The 22,762-nt window shown below is 39.5% G+C and overlaps 1 protein-coding gene across 2 annotated transcripts in view; it reads right to left on the minus strand.

The window, feature by feature from the left end:
- CEP162 (centrosomal protein 162) overlaps window positions 1-22,762 on the minus strand; it is a 144,442-nt gene that overhangs the window by 105,889 nt on the left and 15,791 nt on the right. For both annotated transcript variants that reach the window (XM_063443060.1, XM_063443059.1), the window contains exon 4: window positions 1,151-1,294. In XM_063443060.1, coding sequence (XP_063299130.1) covers window positions 1,151-1,294 — 144 coding nt within the window. The remainder of the gene's footprint in view (window positions 1-1,150; window positions 1,295-22,762) is intronic.

The raw sequence follows: 22,762 nt of genomic DNA on the forward strand, positions 1-22,762 counted from the left end.
GTGTTGCTCACAGGTATCCCATTCTGCCGTTACAGGAGCACTGTGGCAAGATGTCCGACCCATCACACACCCCGACTCAAGACTTCCAAAGCATGATAAATGCTGCCGTAGCAGCGTCGGTGGAGAAGGCGCTTTTCAGAGTGCTGCAATAGGGTTTTATTCCACTAAACTTTATTGTGAAATCTGTGCTGCTGGAGTTTAGTAAAGAGAGTTTAATGCAAAATATTTGCCTCAATAAAATTAAGATTATAGGTACACTGCGTTAGCATAATCTACAATTTATTGCACCAACACATATTATATACCGTTTCTTAAAGGACAAAAAGGGCTTTAATTTGATGTGACAAACACAAATAAATTCTCATTTATTATAAAAAAAATTAGTGTTCTGGGCAAGATACTTCTCAGCATAGAAATTGGTTTGCATCTTGATCTTCCCTAAAATACCATACCCCAGGAACTACTGCATAAACTCCACTGGGCCATAGCTGGAAAAGTCAGCCTTTATGCCTGGAATTACAGTAAAGAGAGGGATACCAGTGGTAAAACCATTGGAGGTGCCCAGTCATCTGCATCTTGAGCAGCATCAGGGAAATCAGCACTTGCCTCTAGCTCAGGTACATACCCACGTCACACTAAGAAAATCAGTCACCTCTGAACCAGCAATTAAAATTGTATAAAAGCTGCACTATCATGCCAAACTTACCTTTCTTTTATGGTTTCCTCTTCTCCTCTCAGAATTCTCACATTTGATACTACTCTCTACTAAAACCTCATGTTTTATTTTTGGAATCATTTTAATAAACAGATATTACTTTTGTTTCTGAGAAGTCTAGCTTGCTCACTGGATACTTAATTCTCTGCTGCCTATGATATATGCATTACATTTCAAAGCCTTACTCACATTGCGTATTATGTTTATCAATGCATACATACAAATCTGTTTATTTCACTGAAAAAAATGTTTTAAGAGCATATTGAGATCATCATTTGTTTTCAAAATACTCTATGGAAATAGTTCTATGGAATCCTGCAGTACAAATCTTTCAAGATTCCTGCATATGGGTCAACACGTCAGGCATGGATCTACCTTCATCTAGAATGGATTTCATATGACATTGTCTCAGATAAATATTATTCAATCTCTTACCCTCAACGTCCAAGCTATCTCTATCCATTGATTCACAGACACGGTCCTGCATTTCAGCATGTTTTTCATCATCTTCCTCCTCTTCTTCAATGGGCTGGGATGTTCTTTGTGATTTCAGAAAGCTTCGGTTTGTCAATGTGCCATCTAAAAATAGGATTAACTCATTTTCAGTAAGGCTTGAAACAGACATACATTGTGGTCTGTATTTCTTTATATACAGACCACAAGATGAAATAAACATCTAACAACTTGCCATGTGATAATATATTAAACTAACCTATTGTATTTTAGGTGACAGGGTATTAACACTTGACCTTCACGATCGAGGTCATACAGTGTGGCAATCTGCGACCCGACAGAAGCTCACTTACCCATAACTGGAGTATGCGGCCTGATGCGCATTGGGCGGGAGAAGCAAACTGTTTCTTGACCCGGGAACTTCCAGAGTAAGTCACACATGCCCCGTTACCACCACCGGGATTAAACCGGCAGGGTTGATCCCAGTCCACCTATGGAATGCAATCCTGCTATTGCTGGAATGTGGAGGGAAGCAACACAGGCATGGAGACCATGTGGTGACTTACCCAAGGTCACAGACACTGTGTGCATCGATAGTACCAATGTAGTTCACCTTGATATCTTGAGCAGGCTGAAGACATTATTTGCCGATTTCTGAGGCATGAGCAGCATCAACAGGCCTAAAACAGTTTTAGGGAAATATAATTCTAAGGGACATCTTCATGAAATAGTTTTTCATTGTGGACACAAACCATACACACAACACAACCTGCCTGTTGTTCAAAAAACGATATGTTTGATTTTAGTTAGGTTTGGTCAGGTCAAATACAGATATTTTTTTGCAAAATTAATTACACGTTTTGTAGTTTTCTGAACTATAAGCCTGCCTTCTTAGTCAGATCCCCATTCTACTATATAACGCCTTATCCTTGTACATCCATAGCTCAGCCGCTAACATCACTGGACATTGAGCTGAGCAGCAGGAAGACAAGTAGCTAGAATGACAGACAGTCAGACAGATATATTAAAAGATCACTGCGGGCACCATAACAACGTAAAGACTTTGGGATTAATGTTTTAACCTGTTCCAGTAGGTCAGTTCCCAGAATCTCTTCTCACTAAAACAACTTCATTATAAATTAAATGATGTCATTAATATAATTACATTTTTACAGTGTCTGGTTTGCCTTCCTGTGCATATATACTAAATAATGAGTCAGCCAATGAGTTTAGCTACTCTAAAGGGCTCTAAAGGTTCTTTCAGTGTTGGCAACATGCTTCCAGCTTCTGCAGAGCTGCAAAAGCCGATCCAGTCACCATTCATTGGCTGAGAGTGTCGCTTGGCCGCTCTCAGCTAATGAAAGGCACAATGTGCATGAAACTTTGCACAGAACTGACATTAGCCAGCCCAGAACGTTTGTTCCATTCTGGCTAATGCTGCCCCAATAACACTGCCAGAGGTGGAGTTACATCTCTGCAGCATTTAAATACACATCTCACAGATTTGAAAAGATGGGTGAGAGGAAACAGTGCAACATGCTATGTGCACATTAGCTAGCATTCTGGGAGATTGTAAACTGCAACGACCTGCGGGTACTCTGGGAAGTTCCTCCGTCAGTTCTCCGCTTGCTACGTCAATATACTTGGTGTTTTAGGAGCGTCCAGATTTAGTGAGTGATTATAGCAGGGATTATAGTCTTTACCCCACACCATGAGTCAATACTACATGTAGGGGTCAAACAAAATTGACTTTAAGGCAGCTGTCCTGAGGTATTCATACCAGCAGAGGGTAATTAGCACACAATAGTATAATCAACAGTACACATACAATTTCCCATCAGGTCCTCTACCCATAGCTCTTTGCTTTTCTTACTGAAAACAACCCTCAGCCCCACCAATACAAACAAATACTCAACACCATTTTGTTAAAAAAAAAAAACATGTGGATAGAATAAAAACAGTTTTTGTTCTCTATTAATTAGACCAATATGCCAATTATAAATAATCCAAACAGCCTGCACTATACATATTTTATGAACACAATGAATGCCCCTTGTAAAATTCCCACCCAAGCAAGAGGAACCCATGCCCCACAACCATGGGTCCATGACATTGTGACATATACTATGTGTGCATTGGCTGAAGTGCTGGTAAAAGGGCGGTGTTCCTCCTCCCCAATCCAGTCCCTTCATCTGCTAAATAAGAAAAAAACTGACGGGCATCCAATCAATCACGAGCTCCCCATTCAAAAAACTGCTTAATAAATGTATTTTTCTCAAGATGTTTTGTAAATGGGGAGCTACTGATAAAATGAGAGTGTGAGCAGCGGCAGAAATAGCTGGGCAGAATGATCAGACACCGGATTCAACAATTTGGGGTGAAACGACTTGTTAACAGTTAACGTTTTGAGGAACCTGGCACCTGAGGACCACCCCAGCACTAGGGATCGACCGATTGTCGGTCTGGCCAATGTAATCGGACGATATTCGGTATTTTCGGCAATATCGGTAAATAGAGATACCGATATTGCAAATACCGGTAATACATATCGGGACCTCCGAGCCTATTACAAGCCTGGTGGTCCTGGGGGGCCCGCAGCAAGCTCTTACTTACCTTCCCAGCAGCTCCATGCAGCTCCCCTGTGTAAATCTCGCGAGTCCCCTGGCCTTTAGAGCGTTGCCATGGGTTACCTTGGCAACGCTCCGCGCGGCATGCAGGCCGCAAGATTTAGACAGGGAGCTGAAGGGAACTGCTGGGAAGGTAAGCAAGTGGTTGCTGCAGGCCCCCTCTGTACATTCCATGCCACTGGACCTCCAGGGAATGCTATATCCCCCCTCCCTGGTCAGGTAAGAAGCAGGGAGGGGGGACTAAAAATAAAACATTTAAATATAATAAAAAAAAAAAATGCCCCCTTCCCCCATTTTACACAAATTGCATCCCTACACAAACATTATATACACACACACACTCCACAAACACTCACTACATTCACTTTACGCACACTCCACAAACACTCACTACATTCACTTTACGCACACTCCACAAACACTCACTACATTCACTTTACGCACACTCCACAAACACTCACTATATATATATATATATATATATATATATATACACACACACACACACACACTCACTACATTCACTATATATATATATAAACACACACTCACTACATTCACTATATATATATATATATATATATATACACACACACACACACACACACACACACACACTCACTACATTCACTATATATATATATATATATATATATATATATATATATATATACATATACACACACACACACACACACACACACACTCACTACATTCACTATATATATATATATATATATATACACAAACATATACACACACACACACACACACACTACACAAACACTCACTACATTCGCTATACACACTTCACAAACACACTCTGCATTCATTATATACACACACACTACACAAACACACACTGCATCTACTACACACACAGATCCCCTGTCTAAACACACTGCATCCACTACATGTGGCATGTATATTTTGTGCATTTACCTTTAGAAATAGTTTATTTTTTCAAAATGATAAATGTACAGAATATCGGCAAGTTATCAGCATCGGCTCTAACCAATCAATATCAGTCGATCCCTACCTAGCACTATAACAAATTAATTATGATAAAGTTGTGTTAGTGTCCATCAAGTTCCTTTAAAAATTGATGCATTTGTTAGCATTTCTGTTAGCACAATGTACAGATAATATATTCTTCCTTTTCATCTTAAGTAATGAAGTTTGTATCAATGCAGGCACAGTTTAACCCCTTAACGACGAGTGACGGACGAGGTCCGTCACACGGGGGAATGCGTTAATGACGAGTGACGGACCTCGTCCGTCACGCGTTAAAATTAACGCCGCGATCGCGCAGTGCCGGCGATCGCGGGGTTAATGCTGTTGCTGGGTCCCTCCGAGTCAGGGGCAGACCGGCAGCAGCAAATCCGGATATCCCAGCCCATGTGATCGCTGTGATAGCCAGTCACAGCGGTCACAATGCTGCTGGGATATCTGATCCGCCTACCTCCACCTCGTGTGGGTTTGTGAAGTGGAGAGAGACGGATCGGTGCTACATTGTGTCCCTGATTTATTGCAGAGTTATACTTAAGTATAAAATTCACCTTTGTGGAGTTAAAAAAAAAATGAACCCTTTCCCTGCTGCTTGATCACTGCTAGCAGTGATCAATATACAGGTCACAGTACTCTACTGTGATCTATTTTTTTTTTTTTACTTTCAAGGGTTAATTTTTAGGTTTTTTGTAACCCTAAGGGGTTAAATGTTATTATTTGATTTTATTAATTTGTGATCTAGTTATTTTGGTGGGTGGAATTTAGTGGGAATTGGGGTATAAAAAAAATAAAAAATATTTTTTTTTTGTTAGAGTTTTGTTAGCTGTGTTAGCTGTATTAACAATGTTTAGAAAGTATAGCGCGGAGGAGGCTTATGCCCTGTTAGCGGCAGACTCAGAGGCGACTGACACTGCCTCAGAGAGTGAAGCAGGGAGTGACGCAGGGGATGCAGGGGACATGGACTATGTGCCAGATACTGCAGGACCATCAGGAGAAATCGACGATTCCCCTAATGCTGACCATGGCGCAGATGACTGGGTACCCCCTAATAATTTTTCCCCAGACATCCCAGTGTTTACAGGCAATCCTGGCATACAGGCGGACCTGTCTGCCTATAGTGCGCTGGATGTTATGCAGCTGTTCTTGGGGGATGAGATTTTTGGGGAGATAGTCACCCAGACTAATCTCTATGCGGAGCAATATCTGGCACGCAATCCAGACTCTCTTATCTCTAGGAAAGAGAGATGGTACCCAACCAGTGTGACAGAATTTAAACAATTCTGGGCACTGACCATGTTAATGGGGCTAATTAAAAAGCCCACAATTAGGATGTATTGGGCTAAACATCCTATTTGCAATACTCCTATTTTTGCCGAGACAATGACAAGGGAAAGATATGAAGACATACTAAGATTTATGCACTTTAGTGATAACAACAAGTGCCCCCCAAAAGGTGATCCGCAGTATGATCTTCTTTACAAACTACGCCCTTTAATTGCCCACTTTAACCGTAAATTTGCCGCTATATATACCCCCAATAAAAACATTTCCATTGACGAGTCCCTAATGAAGTTTAAGGGAAGACTGGGGTTTAGACAATATATCCCATCCAAAAGATCCCGATATGGGATCAAATTTTATAAACTATGTGAAAGTGGCAGTGGCTACGTATACACCTTCCGTGTATACGAAGGAAGGGATAGCCACCTTGATCCCCCAGGTTGCCCAGATACAGTAGGGACAAGTGGAAAAATTGTCTGGGACTTAATAATGCCACTACTTAATAAAGGTTATCATCTATACATCGATAACTTTTATAATAGCATCCCACTGTTACAAATGTTGTATTGCTTCGAGACCGTGGCCTGTGGCACTATTCGGAAGAGTCGCACAGGTTTCCCAAAGGCTCTAGCGAACAAAAAAATGAAAAGGGGGGAAACAGCAGCTCTCTGCCAGAATGAACTGCTGGCACTCAAGTACAGGGATAAAAAGGATGTTTTCATCTTAACCACCATCCATGGTGAAAACACTCGGAGGGTCGCAGTTCGTGGCAGAGACGAATATAAACGGGTGCCAGTCTGCATAAGGCAATATAATCGGCATATGGGGGGCGTTGACCTGTCCGATCAACTGATGCAGCCATATTTGATCATGAGAAAGACCAGGGCATGGTATAAAAAAGTGGGCATATACCTTTTGCAGATGGCAATCCACAATGCCTTTGTTATTTTTAAAAAGGCAAATGCTGGGCTGAAAAGCACTTTTCTTTCTTTCCAGTTTGAGCTAATTTCTAAGCTGCTAGAATGCCACACAAGGAGACCATCAGTGGAGCCTAGCAGAAGAATGGAGGCAGGTCACTTCTGCTTTAAGATTCCACCAACCCCTAAAAAACAAAACCCCCAGAAAAGGTGCAGGGTGTGTTACAAGAGGGGCGTAAGAGTTGAGACCAGCTATTACTGCCCTGATTGCCCCTCGCAGCCCGGCCTATGTATTGGCCATTGTTTTAAAATTTTTCACACCCAGGCCGAATAAGTAGACCAGTTTTGGGGTGTGATTTTTGGTTACCGAATCTTGGCTTTGTCTACCGTTTATCCTGTCTTCTCTGATCCTTGACCTCGGCTTGTCCTATCGTTGTTCCGTTTCTCTTTACTCCTTTGACCTCGGCTTGTACCTTGACAATTCTCTGCTTGTATAGCCCGGCCATTCTAAGGACCGGTATTACAAGTTTCTCTCTCTGTGTTCTCTCTCTTTGTGGTCTGTCTGTGTTTTGGTTTCGGAATCCATGACAGCTTTGCCCGGGACGCAGATAACTGTGTACTACCCCCGGATAAGTTTACCCCAACTATTCTGTATATGGGGGTATCATTGCACTAAGATGACATAGCTGAGCAACATATTAGGTGTTATACTGCCGTAGCACACATAAGGATAGCAAAATATACAGTAACATCTCCAAGTGTGTGTCAAAAAGGCAGAAAAAATGCTAATTGCAACTAGACTTGGTACAAACTAACAAAAAAATGATCCTACACTAAGGTTTAGAATATACCTTTTGAAATACCCTGGGGTGTCTACTTTAAGAAATGGTAGGCCTGTGTGGGGTAGTTTGAATTTAATACCTGCTAAGATGCTTGGAAATTGCACATAGGCCCAGCGTCAAAATTCAAAGTTCGGTAAAAACTGATATGGCTTGGTCTCCTATATGGCACTGTAGCTTCACAAAATAGTCCCAAAGACATACAATAGGGGTGTCATTTTACTCATAAGACTTAGCTGAACATAATTTGGGGGGTATGAACTTAGTGGCACATGTGAAATATACAAAATGCCCAGCACAAATGCAATCCATATGTAAAAAACGCACAAAATAATTTTATACCACATACTTTGGCATCTATTGGTGAAAAAATGGGGGCATGTTAAGGCACAATATGCACCTTATGAGATACCCTGGAGTGTCTACTTTAAGAAATGGTAGGCCTTTGTGGGGTAGTTTGAATTTAAAACATGCTAAGATGCTTGGAAATTACACATAGACCCAGCGTCAAAATTCAAAGTTCGGTAAAAACTGATATGGCTTGGTCTCCTATATGGCACTGTAGCTTCACAAAATAGTCCCAAAGACATACAATAGGGGTGTCATTTTACTCAGAAGACTTAGCTGAACATAATTTGGGGGGTATGAACTTAGTGGCACATGTGAAATATACAAAATGCCCAGCACAAATGCAATCCATATGTAAAAAACGCACAAAATAATTTTATACCACATACTTTGGCATCTATTGGTGAAAAAATGGGGGCATGTTAAGGCACAATATGCACCTTATGAGATACCCTGGAGTGTCTACTTTAAGAAATGGTAGGCCTTTGTGGGGTAGTTTGAATTTAAAACATGCTAAGATGCTTGGAAATTGCACATAGGCCCAGCGTCAAAATTCAAAGTTCGGTAAAAACTGATATGGCTTGGTCTCCTAAATGGCACTGTAGCTTCACGAACTAGTGCCAAAGACATACAATGGGGGTGTCATTTTACTCAGAAGACTTAGCTGAACATAATTTGGGGGGTTTGAACTTAGTGGCACATGTGAAATATACAAAATGCCCAGCACAAATGCAATCCATATGTAAAAAACGCACAAAATTATTTTTTACCACATACTTTGGCATCTATTGGTGAAAAAATGGGGGCATGTTAAGGCACAATATGCACCTTATGAGATACCCTGGAGTGTCTACTTTTACAAATGGTAGGCCTTTGTGGGTTTTTTTTGAACAGTCAAACTGTTATAATACCCCAAATGGAAGCATAGGCTCATTAAATCCGTCTCTCAAAATTCTACTGTGAGTACTGAAAAGGACAGGTCTCCTATATGGCACTGTAGCTTCACGAACTAGTGCCAGAGACATACAATGGGGGTGTCATTTTACTCAGAAGACTTAGCTGAACATAATTTGGGGGGTTTGAACTTAGTGGCACATGTGAAATATACAAAATGCCCAGCACAAATGCAATCCATATGTAAAAAACGCACAAAATTATTTTTTACCACATACTTTGGCATCTATTGGTGAAAAAATGGGGGCATGTTAAGGCACAATATGCACCTTATGAGATACCCTGGAGTGTCTACTTTTACAAATGGTAGGCCTTTGTGGGTTTTTTTTGAACAGTCAAACTGTTATAATACCCCAAATGGAAGCATAGGCTCATTAAATCCGTCTCTCAAAATTCTACTGTGAGTACAGAAAAGGACAGGTCTCCTTTATGGCACTGTAGCTTCACGAACTAGTGCCAAAGACATACAATGGGGGTGTCATTTTACTCAGAAGACTTAGCTGAACATAATTTGGGGGGGTTGAACTTAGTGGCACATGTGAAATATACAAAATGCCCAGCACAAATGCAATCCATATGTAAAAAGTGCACAAAATTATTTTATACCACATACTTTGGCAACTATTGGTGAAAAAATGGGGGCATGTTAAGGCACAATATGCACCTTATGAGATACCCTGGAGTGTCTACTTTTACAAATGGTAGGCCTTTGTGGGTTTTTTTTGAACAGTCAAACTGTTATAATACCCCAAATGGAAGCATAGGCTCATTAAATCCGTCTCTCAAAATTCTACTGTGAGTACTGAAAAGGACAGGTCTCCTATATGGCACTGTAGCTTCACGAACTAGTGCCAAAGACATACAATGGGGGTGTCATTTTACTCAGAAGACTTAGCTGAACATAATTTGGGGGGTTTGAACTTAGTGGCACATGTGAAATATACAAAATGCCCAGCACAAATGCAATCCATATGTAAAAAATGCACAAAATTATTTTTTACCACATACTTTGGCATGTATTGGTAAAAAAATGGGGGCATGTTAAGGCACAATATGCACCTTATGAGATACCCTGGAGTGTCTACTTTTACAAATGGTAGGCCTTTGGGGTTTTTTTTCGAACAGACAGACTGTTATAATACCCCAAATGGAAGCATAGGCTCATTAAATCCGTCTCTCAAAATTCTACTGTGAATACTGAAAAGGACAGGTCTCCTATATGGCACTGTAGCTTCACGAAATAGTGCCAAAGACATACAATGGGGGTACCGTTGTACTCAGCAGAAGTAACTGAACACATAATAAAACTTTGTACAGGAATAGCACACACCAACTTTACAAAATACACATGAGAAGTTCTTTGTTATAAGTTTGTGTGCGAAAACCCCCAAAAAACACAATTTTACTCCAATATTTAGCAGAGGTTGGCGGTAAAATGGCTACGTAGAAAGTGTCAAAACAACCTTAGGTAAATAGCCTGTGGTGTCTACTTTATATAAATATATACTTTTGTGTGGCAATTTTGTTTTCTTTTATGGCTATTAGACAAACATACCAAATTCTAAAATCGCTCCACATAAAAAGTGTATTTTACTCCTTGTGCTTTGTGACCTGTAACTACCAAAAAAAACTGAAAATCCCAGACACATTATATATTCTGTAATTCAGAACAACTAAATGAATTTATTTTTAATTACTTTCCTTAACCTGCACTAATTATGTACACATTATTATTGAAAAAACTGTAAAAAAAACACAAAAATTCATTTATTTGCATATTTCTGTATTTTTTTTATAATAAATAAGCATTTATATATATATGTGTTACATCAAATTAAAGCCCTTTCTGTCCTTTAAAAAACGGTATATAATATGTGTCGGTGCAATGAATAAGTAAAAAGCAAATTGCAGTTGAACGCAAATAGCAAAAAATGCCGTTGTCATTAAGTGAAAGACAAGCTTCTGAAGCTCTGTCCTTAAGGGGTTAAGACATCTAAGAGTTTAGCTCAAAGATTAATGAGAACTTGCAGAGTGTGAAAGGAGGACCCATTTTGCTTTATCAGCCACAAATAGAAACAATGCATATTTCATTAGTGTGTAGCTGTTGCAAATGTTCAATGGCTTTGATGATTTATTATGGACTTTAACAATTATGGTTTTAAAGAATTCACTACAAAATATTTGTCTCTGCTCAAACAGCAAGAAGATCTAAAACAAATTATGAACTGGCATTTACGAAATATATTTTCTTGACAACAAAGCTTGCTCGTATGCAATGTTTTTTAGAACTAGAATCAGTAGGCCTAATGTGTATTTGATGATCTAGATATTTTATTTATGGTGGAAAATAAATGTAACATAATGAATACGAAGGAAGTTAGATGAAATGTGATGATATGAAAAGTTTTTATTTAAATACTTCAAATTATTTTTTTTGCTATAATTTAATTTTTATTCATAAGACATTACAGTATAGATTGGTAATAGAACACTTGAAATTGCAAAAGATCAAAATTGATCATTTAATCTGTATCAACCACAATTGTTTTTATTTTTGTTCTACAAGTAATACGCTTTATGACTAATCTGTGAATACCAATCAATCAATTTCCTGTTTTCCAGGAGCTACATAAATTTAGTCAGATGATATGCAATTGTTGGATCTAAATCAAAAAATGCTGATAAATCTTCACATTGAAGCTTAAAATGACATTAAAGTATTAGGTATGCAAACATGTACAACTAACACTACAGGTTTCTAAAATGCATCTAAGCATGTCCCCCAGTATTACGTTTTGAAACCTTAAAGCCTTCACCACGCTTCTCAACACAATTCTGTCTCTTTGCAGAAATCAATGTTGATGATCTCAATCAATGCAAAGCTTCCTCATAGGGCTAGTGCCTATGCTCGTCAAAACAACGTGCTGAACCAATTAAATACAGCTCTGGGAGCAGAATCTGATCTATAACCTAGTTATACGGCTATAGCAAAGGAAGCGCCCTTAGTTGTCTTCCAGACAGCAACTAGAGGCAAATTAACCCTGCAATGTGAATACTGTTTTACATTGCAGACTTCAAAAGACAGGGGTACTGTAACCCAGATGACCTCATAGAGATTAGTGGTCTGGTGAGGTTAGTGTCCTTTGAAGTCTCAAATTCCAATAATAAAATTTTCTTTACAAAAAATAAATAAATAACACTATTCTTAATAATTAATAACTCCCGATTAGAGAGGTTGACCGCTGTGTACAAAAAGAAAACTATAAAGCAGAAGATGAAACCTTAATAATCACCGTACACAAATAACTTTTGTTCCTGGATCTGTATACAGGATTTCTACATGCAGTGGCTGCAAATGGTGAGCTTTGTAAATAGTAAATCTAATGCTTTTTTATAGAATCTATAGAAAGTACATCTTAAAAACCAATTCCAGCTATATTACCATCAGAGCACTCAGAACTGTCAGAGGAGGTTGAATCATCTCTCTGCAAGAATTGTGTTCTTTTAGATTTGTGATAGTGTTCCAGCTGTAGGCACTTGTCCAGTGTCCTGCTGAGGGATTTACTACAGGTTTGTTTTTCTACTATATGAGGATATTTATGGAAAGAGAAGGATAGGCAAAGAGTGTATAAGGTAAATTAAGGAAGGATAGAAAAGAAGAAAGGCGAGTAAATATATATTATTGATATTACTGACAGACATTACAACATAGTAAGGCCTTGATATAATAAAAATACAAAAAAAAAAAACTTTCCAAAAGATTTATCTTCAGAGGTCACCATTACAGTCGATGGGATTAATTTAAGATTTTCACAGTGGAATACAATTTTTGCACAATAGTGTGGAACAAAATAAAATGCAAATATTAAACATGCTAGCAAAAAGTCATCCCTAAATCTAACATCTCTGTCTCTATGATTTTCTACCCACCAGGCAGCGATCATCTTGCTGGATTTGTTCATTCCATGCACATCAGTAATAAATTCACCTTTCGGGTGTTTTTGTATCAGATCTTTGATGCATTTTGTTTTGTTTTTACTTCCGACTGGGTTGGGTGCTGGTTGTCAAGTGGCAGCATAATTACTTTTCTTTTTTGATTTTTTTGTAGTTCGTATCTTCTCAAGATGGCTTTGCATTTTTCACCACTGATACTCACCAGAGATACATGCAAACTACTGATAGTACAAGTGGGAGCAACATCGCACATATGGTGTGATGCTTCCTTCTGTGGTTTTAGAGAACTCATATACCAGAGAGCACAAATAAGATAATACCTTGTGGGGAAAGGGGCACAGATCATGTCTGAAAGCACTCCATGGGCTAAGACTGCTGGCAGTAAATGACAATTTCAATGGCAGCAGCTGCATTTTATCTGTGAGCCAATGAAAGGAGCTGAATTCAGATTGATGGCTTTTTACATCTTTAACCCAAGAAAAAAAGGGAAATAGATTCTCTGAGATTTCACTCCCCAAACAAGGTAACTTACAATCCACACATGGAAATAACTGAGAGTTTTCATTTTGATCAATAAAGGGATACTATGCAGAGCATGAGGACATCCAGCGTCAGTTACCGGACCAAAGGTCCGTTTGGATACAGGGAGACAGCCACTGGAGGAAGACTTGGTGCTGCAATGTAAACATTGCAGTTTCTCTGGATCCGCAATCTTTAATATTGCAGCACTAAGTACAATAGGGACAATGCACCCACACCACTTAAATGAGCTGAAGTGGTCTGAGTGCCTATAGTGTCCCTTTAACTGTGACTACATCAGTGATTGCTAATTAACAGATTGTAAATCTTTACGTCTTGCACAACAAAGTTTTGCAAAAAAGTTACCAGAAAAGGTAGGAAGGTGTGTTTTCAAAAAAATATTTTACATTGTCCTTGTAGAGACAGTCTACGTGGACCAAAACGACTATAATAAGATGTAGCAATTTGTGTTGCTTACAGTGTCCCAGTAAATTAATTAGTGCCAGATTTTGACAGAGATGTCTCACTTTTCTATGTCTAACTTTACAACTACCAATTTTCTACCCAATTGAAATGTGTTAAATATTTTTACTGTAATATTGCAATGGAAAACTTCTGTGTGCTCAGACGTAGCAACTCTCAGTGGCCTTGTCAATATGCAACAGGCTATAGAAACACAGAAATAAATTAGTTAGGTGTTCTACATGGAAACTAAGAAGTTTTATATACCAGGAAGGCTGCTTGTTACCGGTATCGTTTCACTATTCTCTCCCAAGTTATAATTACCAGAAGAAGCAGAATTGTGTGGCTTCTTTTTTACATACATTCTTGGGTGTGGCTCTTCAAGAAGACAAAAAAAAAAAAAAAAAAAAAAGAATGAATGAAACAGAGAAAAAGAAAGAGGCAAACATACATGTATGAACATTCAAAGCATCAGCCTCAGCAAGCACAACATAGAATCTAAATCAAAGAATAGGATAAAAACAGAACAAAAAAAGAATAAGTAAAAATAAAAAACTGTAGACCACATTGTATTTATACTGACCCTTTGATGTGAGTGGCAAGGCCAAAATATCTAGTTAGCAGTATGTTATTATATTAGTTGAAAACAATCACATTTTGTGTTCTAGTAATTCAACAACCTAAGATTTGTTTACTGCATTTTGTCCCGAGTACAGCAATCCACATGTATATCTTTGAATTGTTTATGGGAGGGATCTTATATGGTAAAACTATTTCTAAAAATAGTTAAACTTGAAGGGTTAATGTAGCCCCTTTTCTTCCCATCTAAGCTGTCAAACTTATAAGGCTTACCAGCACATTTTGCTAAACTCACGGTACACACTTTATTTTTATGTGTTTATGTTATATCATCTTTTCTTCCTGTCTGCTCTAGCTTTCTTTAAAACATAAGACAAAGTATAAGACAAAGGACTATTTATCTTATGGAGGTTTCCTATGCCTGACCATCTATGACCAACAGAGGAGCAAAGTGTGCTCAGTTTCCTGTGGTCAGAGAAATTTTCCCACAATTCTTACCTTTCGTCCGTGATCTCGCCATGCTGCCTGTCAGTATTCCCAAACGTCCTGTCATTTAAGAACGCCGGCGAAACTACCAAATTTCGTCCTAACAGAACAGTTTCTTTATTCGTGTTAGCACCCAATACGGGACTTTGTTCGGATCGGAATTTAATTCTATTTGTGCAGCGGCTGCATCTTGCAACCGCTTAGTAGATAGCCCCCTAATTACCACAGGGAGTTATCTACCAAAAGGGTGAAAGACCAAGATTGGTCTTTCAGCTAAATTGACTAAATTACAAATTCACTAATACTAGTAGACATGCCCCTTCTACTATACCACGAATAGTGGCATGTCTATTAAACAGTGAGCAGCCAGTGTATTAAAAAAAGGAATGGTATAGACTATATACTAACAAGTGGAGCACTATAACAATATATAGAATGAAGGGGTACACTCACTCCTTAATACAGTAACAATCTGGAGAATATAACTAGTGCAAATGGTATCAAGTTGAGGATGAGCGGTGGTAAAAAGTGACTAGAACCACTCACATGTAGTGGAGCCTATATGATATTGCCTCCGGAAATTGAACTTTTTTGCTCTTAGGGCAACAGCACACCCCTGGTTTCAAAGGATATTCTTCCAGGGATATAAAACAAGAGAGAAAACAGACCAAATGGGTAGACCTGTAGGGAATATAAATATGGTGTTGGTAGTAATGGTTGTGCTCACCTTGATAAGAGCCTTGGATTCCCGGCTCTACGGTTTATTGGCACTGTGCCGTTTTAGTGGGTTGGCACTCCCCAATGAGGTTCCTGAAGTCTAGGAAGGACTAAATGGGCTACTATATAAAAGTAGTATAAAAATAATTGTATTAATGAAAAAGTAGTAAAATAAAATAGTAATTATATATATATTTACTATTTTATTTTACTACTTTTTCATTACTAAAATTATTTTTTATATATATATATATATATATATATATATATATATATATATCCAATATATCCAATTCAGCTAAAACGCGTTTCACTCTTCCATGAGCTTCCTCAGTCAGCTGTAAAATAGCCTCAGGAGTCTTCTGCTTTTTAAATGTTCAACAGTTCATATTGATCCTCCCTTTTTGGGTCACATGGTGTGTGGTTGACCAATCATAAAGTCAAAAATCTTCTGTTCATTGTGTAAAGTGGCACCTGTAGTGGAGGAGCCCCCATTTGCTAATTGTATTGTCAGTTTTGAAAAAACTTAATAAATGAAAGTTCATTGGTTATTCAGTGATATCACTTTAAAAATCATCCTATTAGGTCAGTGGTTGGCGGAAGTGACGACGCGGGTAGTACCGCCCACCACTTCCGCCCTCCACCGCCACAGGAAAGGGACTGTATATATGTAAGTGATGATTGGTAGTTAGGGGTGTCATTTACCAAATCCAGAAAAACTGCGGCGTGATTGACCGTCCCCAGGGCCGGCCTTTGGGGTGAGTGAGCTGTGGGGCGCCATGTGGCCGACACAGCTTGCACACTCCCTGCCCTCCCCAACATCTAGCAGAGAGAGACTAGGAGGCGGGGCTAACTGAGGCCCGAATCTGCTGCCTGGTAAGTGAGACCATCTACACCTATAGTGCCCCCCTCTAACCCTATAGAGCCCATGCTCCTCATCTATACCTATAGTGCCCCATCTATCGCTATATTGCCACTGTTCCCTGTCTACCTTAGTGCCAATGCCCCCCTTATCTACTGCTATAGTGCCCTTGCTCCCCTTTCTACCCCAGTGCCCCTTCTCCCCCATTGCACCTGCTCCCCCAATATACTGCTATAGCACCCCTGCTCCCCATTTACCCCAGTGCCCCTGCTCCCCCTATCTACTGCTCAATATGCACATATATCAGACATAGTCAATACACCCATTACAAATATGGCACACAGCCAACACATCACACAATCACGTCTGACACACACACACACACACACACACGATAAATGTAGCTGTCTTCTGAGTTCCGCCAATCAGAACAATGCCGCGGATTACCACAGGAAAGCTCTGATACTGTAAGTGCCTGAGCTCATGAGACAGTGACTGATGGTCTTCACCCAGTAAAGGCACCGACCAGATTCCCAGCAAACTGGATCACCAGAGATCAGCATGCCCCCCTCCATGCAAGGTAATGACAGGGAAGAGGGGATAAATGTTTGTTTTAAAATTTTCATTTAATAAATCCCCTATACACATGGATTGGGAGGGGTGCGCTGTTAAGATTTTTCGCACACGGCGCCTGAAGGACTAAGGCCGGCCCTGGCCGCCCCATTCAGACCACTTTCTATTGTGTTCAGACCTCCCCCATGTGTGAGGGGTCGAGTGCCGGTCATGGGAGTGGCTCCAATGACGTCACAGACAAGAAACTGTGCGTCGATTGGAGAAACCCCCCGGCATAATGGAACCGGAAAAAACCCTATTCTAGGGGGAATAAATGTAGAGGAGAGTGGGAATAGACTGTACCACCTTTATTATTGAACGGGGTACATATGGATTGCCCCGATTGCCAGATCCGCCCTCCGCCACTGAACATCAATCTGTATAAGTGACCAAAATAAAAACTGTCAGCAGACTGGAATTCCATTTTTTCATGAGAAACACAAATGGTATCGGCTGGGACTTAGATGCTAATTTCGGGGGGTGGCCGTTATGACGTCACAGATGAGAACTGTGTGTCAGCCTAAACTCCTCCGAGTGGCATCTTCATTCAAGTCTCCATCATTGTGATGGGCATTGAAAGGGAAAACTAATAATAAGTTGCATCGCCTGAAAAAACTCCATATAGGATTTTCATTAAAATTTTAGCCCACAAGGGATAGAGGGAAAAAAAAAAACAACAAAAAAGGAAAACATTGGTTATAATGTGGCATGTATATTCCCTCAATAACCAACATGGAGGGTATTAAAACGTACTTATTTTAAGGATATGTGCATCCATAAAAATTGTATTTGAGCATTTGAATATTGCAAGTGCAATTTGGAAAAAAAATACAATAAAAAGCAATAATAAAAGATTACAAATTGTTTAAAGGTAAAAAAGAGGCGGACATATGGTCTGAGGGTGATTTAAAGGAAATGGCATAGTTCGAAGTCAATGTTTAAATCGTTGGGCTGTAAGGTTCCAAGATTAAAAATCCACCTCATTTTGGAACATGGGCAGAAAGTCCAAAAAAACAAAGGCTGACAAAAGCCCGCCCGGACGGGATATCGGCGAAATGCTGCGGAACACACAACAGGCCGCATGGTTCAAGATGGCGCTGGAGGATGATATTGCCTCGTACTCATCAGGGGACTTTGACACAGACCTAATGGAGGCAGCATCCTTCGGGCCGACACCAAACCGTAACACAGGGTCCAAAACACCCGGAGACCCGGTCACAGTGAGCCAACTTAAAGAAATGCTGGCTGAGTTGCGCAAGGACCTTTCTGCAGACATGGCCTACTATAAAACGGCCATAGAAGGGGCCAAGACGAAAATCACCCAGCTGGAGGCCTGTACGAGCACCCAGGACTCCAGAATAACAATGGTGGAACAACAAGTAGCTGATTTGGCAAAACAGCAACATGCCACAGCAGACCGCCTGGATGTAATGGAGGACCAAAGGAGGCGCCACAACCTAAAAATCCGAGGAATACCTGACTCAGTGAGCTTCACTGAGCTACCCCATTACATCAGGCGCCTCCTGGGCGCCCTGCTCCCGCCAAAACAGGCGAAGTCCCTGAGGCTTGATGGGATGTTCCGACTACCGAAGCCGACCCGAGCTCCAGCAACCGCAGACCTCATCTTGCGATTTCAGGGCATGTCAGACAAAGCAGCAATCCTAACCGCACTGAGGGGCAAAACTCCCTTATCGTTTGAGGGCAGCAATCTAACGTTTTTTCAGGATATCACCAAGAATACGCTTACCTGGCGGAAATCAATGCAGCCGTTATTACACCACCTCCGCGCAAGAGAGCTGCCCTACCGATGGGGGAACCCGAGCACGGTATTGTTCACTTATAATGGGACCTCACATAAAGCACAGAGCTACCAAGAACTGGCTTCACTCCTAACATCTACGGGTATACTCCAAGCTGCACCCGCAAAAAGGTCAGGACTGTCCAAGATCAACCCGGCTATCATAAGGGAGTTCACCCCGAGGGAAACTCTGAGACAAACACCGGCCAGCCCGCCGACTTGAGACATTTGAGGCTATATTCTCAAAGGGAACACCACTGACCCACCACCAACGATAACCATGTTTTACATTGTTTGAGACTTCCGCAAACTTTTGATATGTTTTAGTTTCGATGTTTTTTGCAGTTTGCTCCTGACACTTACCTGAGGTTGGCTTTAATGATGCCCCGGCAAATCAGTCCCTACACTGACATGACATTGCGCCGTCCTACCTAGTGCATAACCCAAGTACTGATACTGGGACTCATGACACAAGGGCGGACAACCAAACAGACAAAAACGAGCCCCCACATACAGTAACCCTTTCTGAAGCGACTACAGCCGGGCCTTTATAGCTATAACCCGACCACACTCGAGTGACCCCCCCCCCCCTGCCGATTCCTAGATGAGCCCCTTATAGCAAGCATAAGCTCAAAACGGCAAAAAGCAGGGGTTGATCCCCTATGTGAAGACACACGTCACCCTACCCTGACTGCACACTCACATAGGATCCCACAGTCGAACACCAAGTATGTTCATAATAATCCATCCTTTTTCAAAATGTGTGATGTTTATCTACGCCCATTACTGTTTTTATCTTTATTTTTTTTTATTTTCTATTAACATGTTATGTTTATCGCTGGCACGGCAATGGAGGCGTTGACTGCCGCCATGTTTTCAGTGAGCACGATAATAGAAAGAATATAAACAACTGACGCGCAAACTGAGATATGTTACTACTCTGTTCACAAATATTGTTTTCCACTACTTTATCCATAAAATAACAGTGCAGTATGCTTTAAAACTTTGTACACACCAATACTGTCTATTATATGTTGTCGATGTGCCTTATTCTTGCCATTACCGCATGATGTACTCACTACTGCACTGCCAAAAATAAAAAAAAGAATTAAAAAAAAAAAAATCCACCACATTTCATTTTGTCCCAAAATGTTGTTAAAATCACCCCTCTCCAGTTTCCTAAAAAAATTTTGTATACACATAAAAAGGAGTCCTTTGGGGTTACTATTATGCACGTTCTTAAAATGATTTAAAACACTATGTCCTTCGTATCCCTTTTTAATATTTCTTACATCCTCTTCTATCCTTTCGATATGTGCAACCCACATATTTCAGGCCGCATGGGCATTCTAACAAGTAAATTATATTAGTTGAGTGACAAGTAATGAGGCTTTTTATATTGAATTCTTCATTGTTTTGTTGTTTTTAAATTTTCCTATAGGTCTCTTTTTACTGCTAGTGTTTCTGCATGCCAGGCACATGCCGCACCCAAAGAAGCCGTTTCTTGTATCGATCGGTTTTATGCTACATTCTTTTTTAATATGATTTTTCACTAATAATTTTTTTCATATTCGGTGCTCCTCTAAAAATAACCTTTCGTTTCTCGGGCAAGATAGTAGATAAAATAGGGTCTTCCTTTAAAAATCGACCAATGTCTGTTAATAATTTTTCTTAATTGATAGTTGCCATAACTATAATTGCAGATAATTGGTGTGCCATCTTCGAGCCATAATAAACACTATAAAACCTGTACATGGGGGGTACTGTTATACACGGGAGACTTCGCTGAACACAAATATTAGTGTTTCAAAACAGTAAAATGTATCACAACAATAAGATAATCAGTAAAAGTGTCGTTTGTGTGTGAAAAATGTAAAAAAACTTCCCTTTCCCTGACAATATCATCCCTGTGATATGTTTTACCATTTTGAAACACTAATATTTATTTTCAGCGAACTGTAACGAGTAAAACAGTACCTTCCATGTACAGGTTTTAGGGTGTCTTGGAAAGTTACAGGGTGCTATAGTGCTAGCAAATTAAAATCTCTGGACTTTTGGCCTGGGTTGTCATGCAGGTCCCCCAAATTGCAATCAATAAAATTACTTAAATATGTAAAAATATTACATAAATATGCATGTAGAATTTAAATATATATATATATATATATATATTGTATTATTTTTCTTTATATATAAATAAATATAATTTTTCTATATGTATTTTTAGAGATATATATATATATATATATATATATATATCTCAAAATACAGTGAGAATAAATATGACAATTATTTTCAAATAGTTTTTATTTTTACTTTATTATAATATATATATATATATATATATATATATATATATATACACAAATACACACACACACACTGTATATACACATACAATATATAGTTATATACATTATATATAAACGTGTAATTTTACTCTAATTGTATTTTTTATTACTATATGCATATATTAATAAAAAAAATACACTTAGTATGACATATATATATATATATATATATATATATATATATATGTCTGTATTATATATCTATTTATCTATCAGTGGGATATAGCCCCCACTCCCGGGGCACTGGTGGGGACACTATGTCCCCCTACCCCCGCTAGTTAATAAATGCCCCACCATTGGCTGCTCACTGTTTAGTAGACATGCTCCTACTCGTGGTATAGCAAGTAGGGGCAGATCAATTACTTATACTAAGTAAACTTTACTCCGTAAATTTGTCTGAAAGACCACTTTAGGTCTTTTAGCCTTTTAGTAGATAGCTCCTTAATACCGTGGGAATGGCTGGTGGCTGCTCACTGTTTAGTAGACATGCCCCATACTCACAGAACAGCGAGTAGGGGCATTCAGGAGATTTAAATCTCCCTTATGCTATTATGGGAGTCATATTAACCCCCATAAAGTGAGGGAGGAAATGGGGGGCTTAGGAAGTGGCGAGGAGCACTGCTTCCTGCCGCTTCTATTTTTACATATTACAAGGAGGGTGCTACGCGCCAGTAGCTCCCTCCTTGTAATCAACCAAACGAACAAGACCTCTTCGTTCATTCATTTGACATTTCTATTCATTTATTCGTCTTTCTGACGAATGAATGAATAGATGAAATTCCCATTCGCATTCCCAAGTGTTTAACTGGGCATGTGCGGAAACTTCACAGCGCTATCTAGTGTGGGCAGATGACGTGTCCCACAGGGACTTCATCTACCCACACAAAGATGGCAGCTCTCAGGACCTAGATCCAGGCCCGAAATAAAGATAAAAAAAACAGGTAATATGGGGGGCATAGGGGCATTTGGGGGGTGACTAGGGAGACAATTAAATGTAGTGGAGTTGGGAGGAGGGTTAAAAAAAAACAAAAAAACGGGATTCGGCCATGACAGTGCCGCTTTAATGCCTATTAGAATAGAAAATTTGTCAATGTCACTGATGAACATGCTAGATATAAGTACAGTAATCAGATATATGGAATTACCTTGAATCCAATGCCATTTCTTTAAAAGCTAACACTAATATTTGTAGGCTATTTTATAGGCTAGTTGAGTGCAGTACTATATATATATATATATATATATATATATTTAAATTATATATATAGTAGTGCATGACA

The sequence above is a fragment of the Pelobates fuscus genome, chromosome 2 (assembly GCF_036172605.1).
Source record: "Pelobates fuscus isolate aPelFus1 chromosome 2, aPelFus1.pri, whole genome shotgun sequence".
In the NCBI taxonomy this organism is placed as follows: Eukaryota; Metazoa; Chordata; class Amphibia; order Anura; family Pelobatidae; genus Pelobates; species Pelobates fuscus.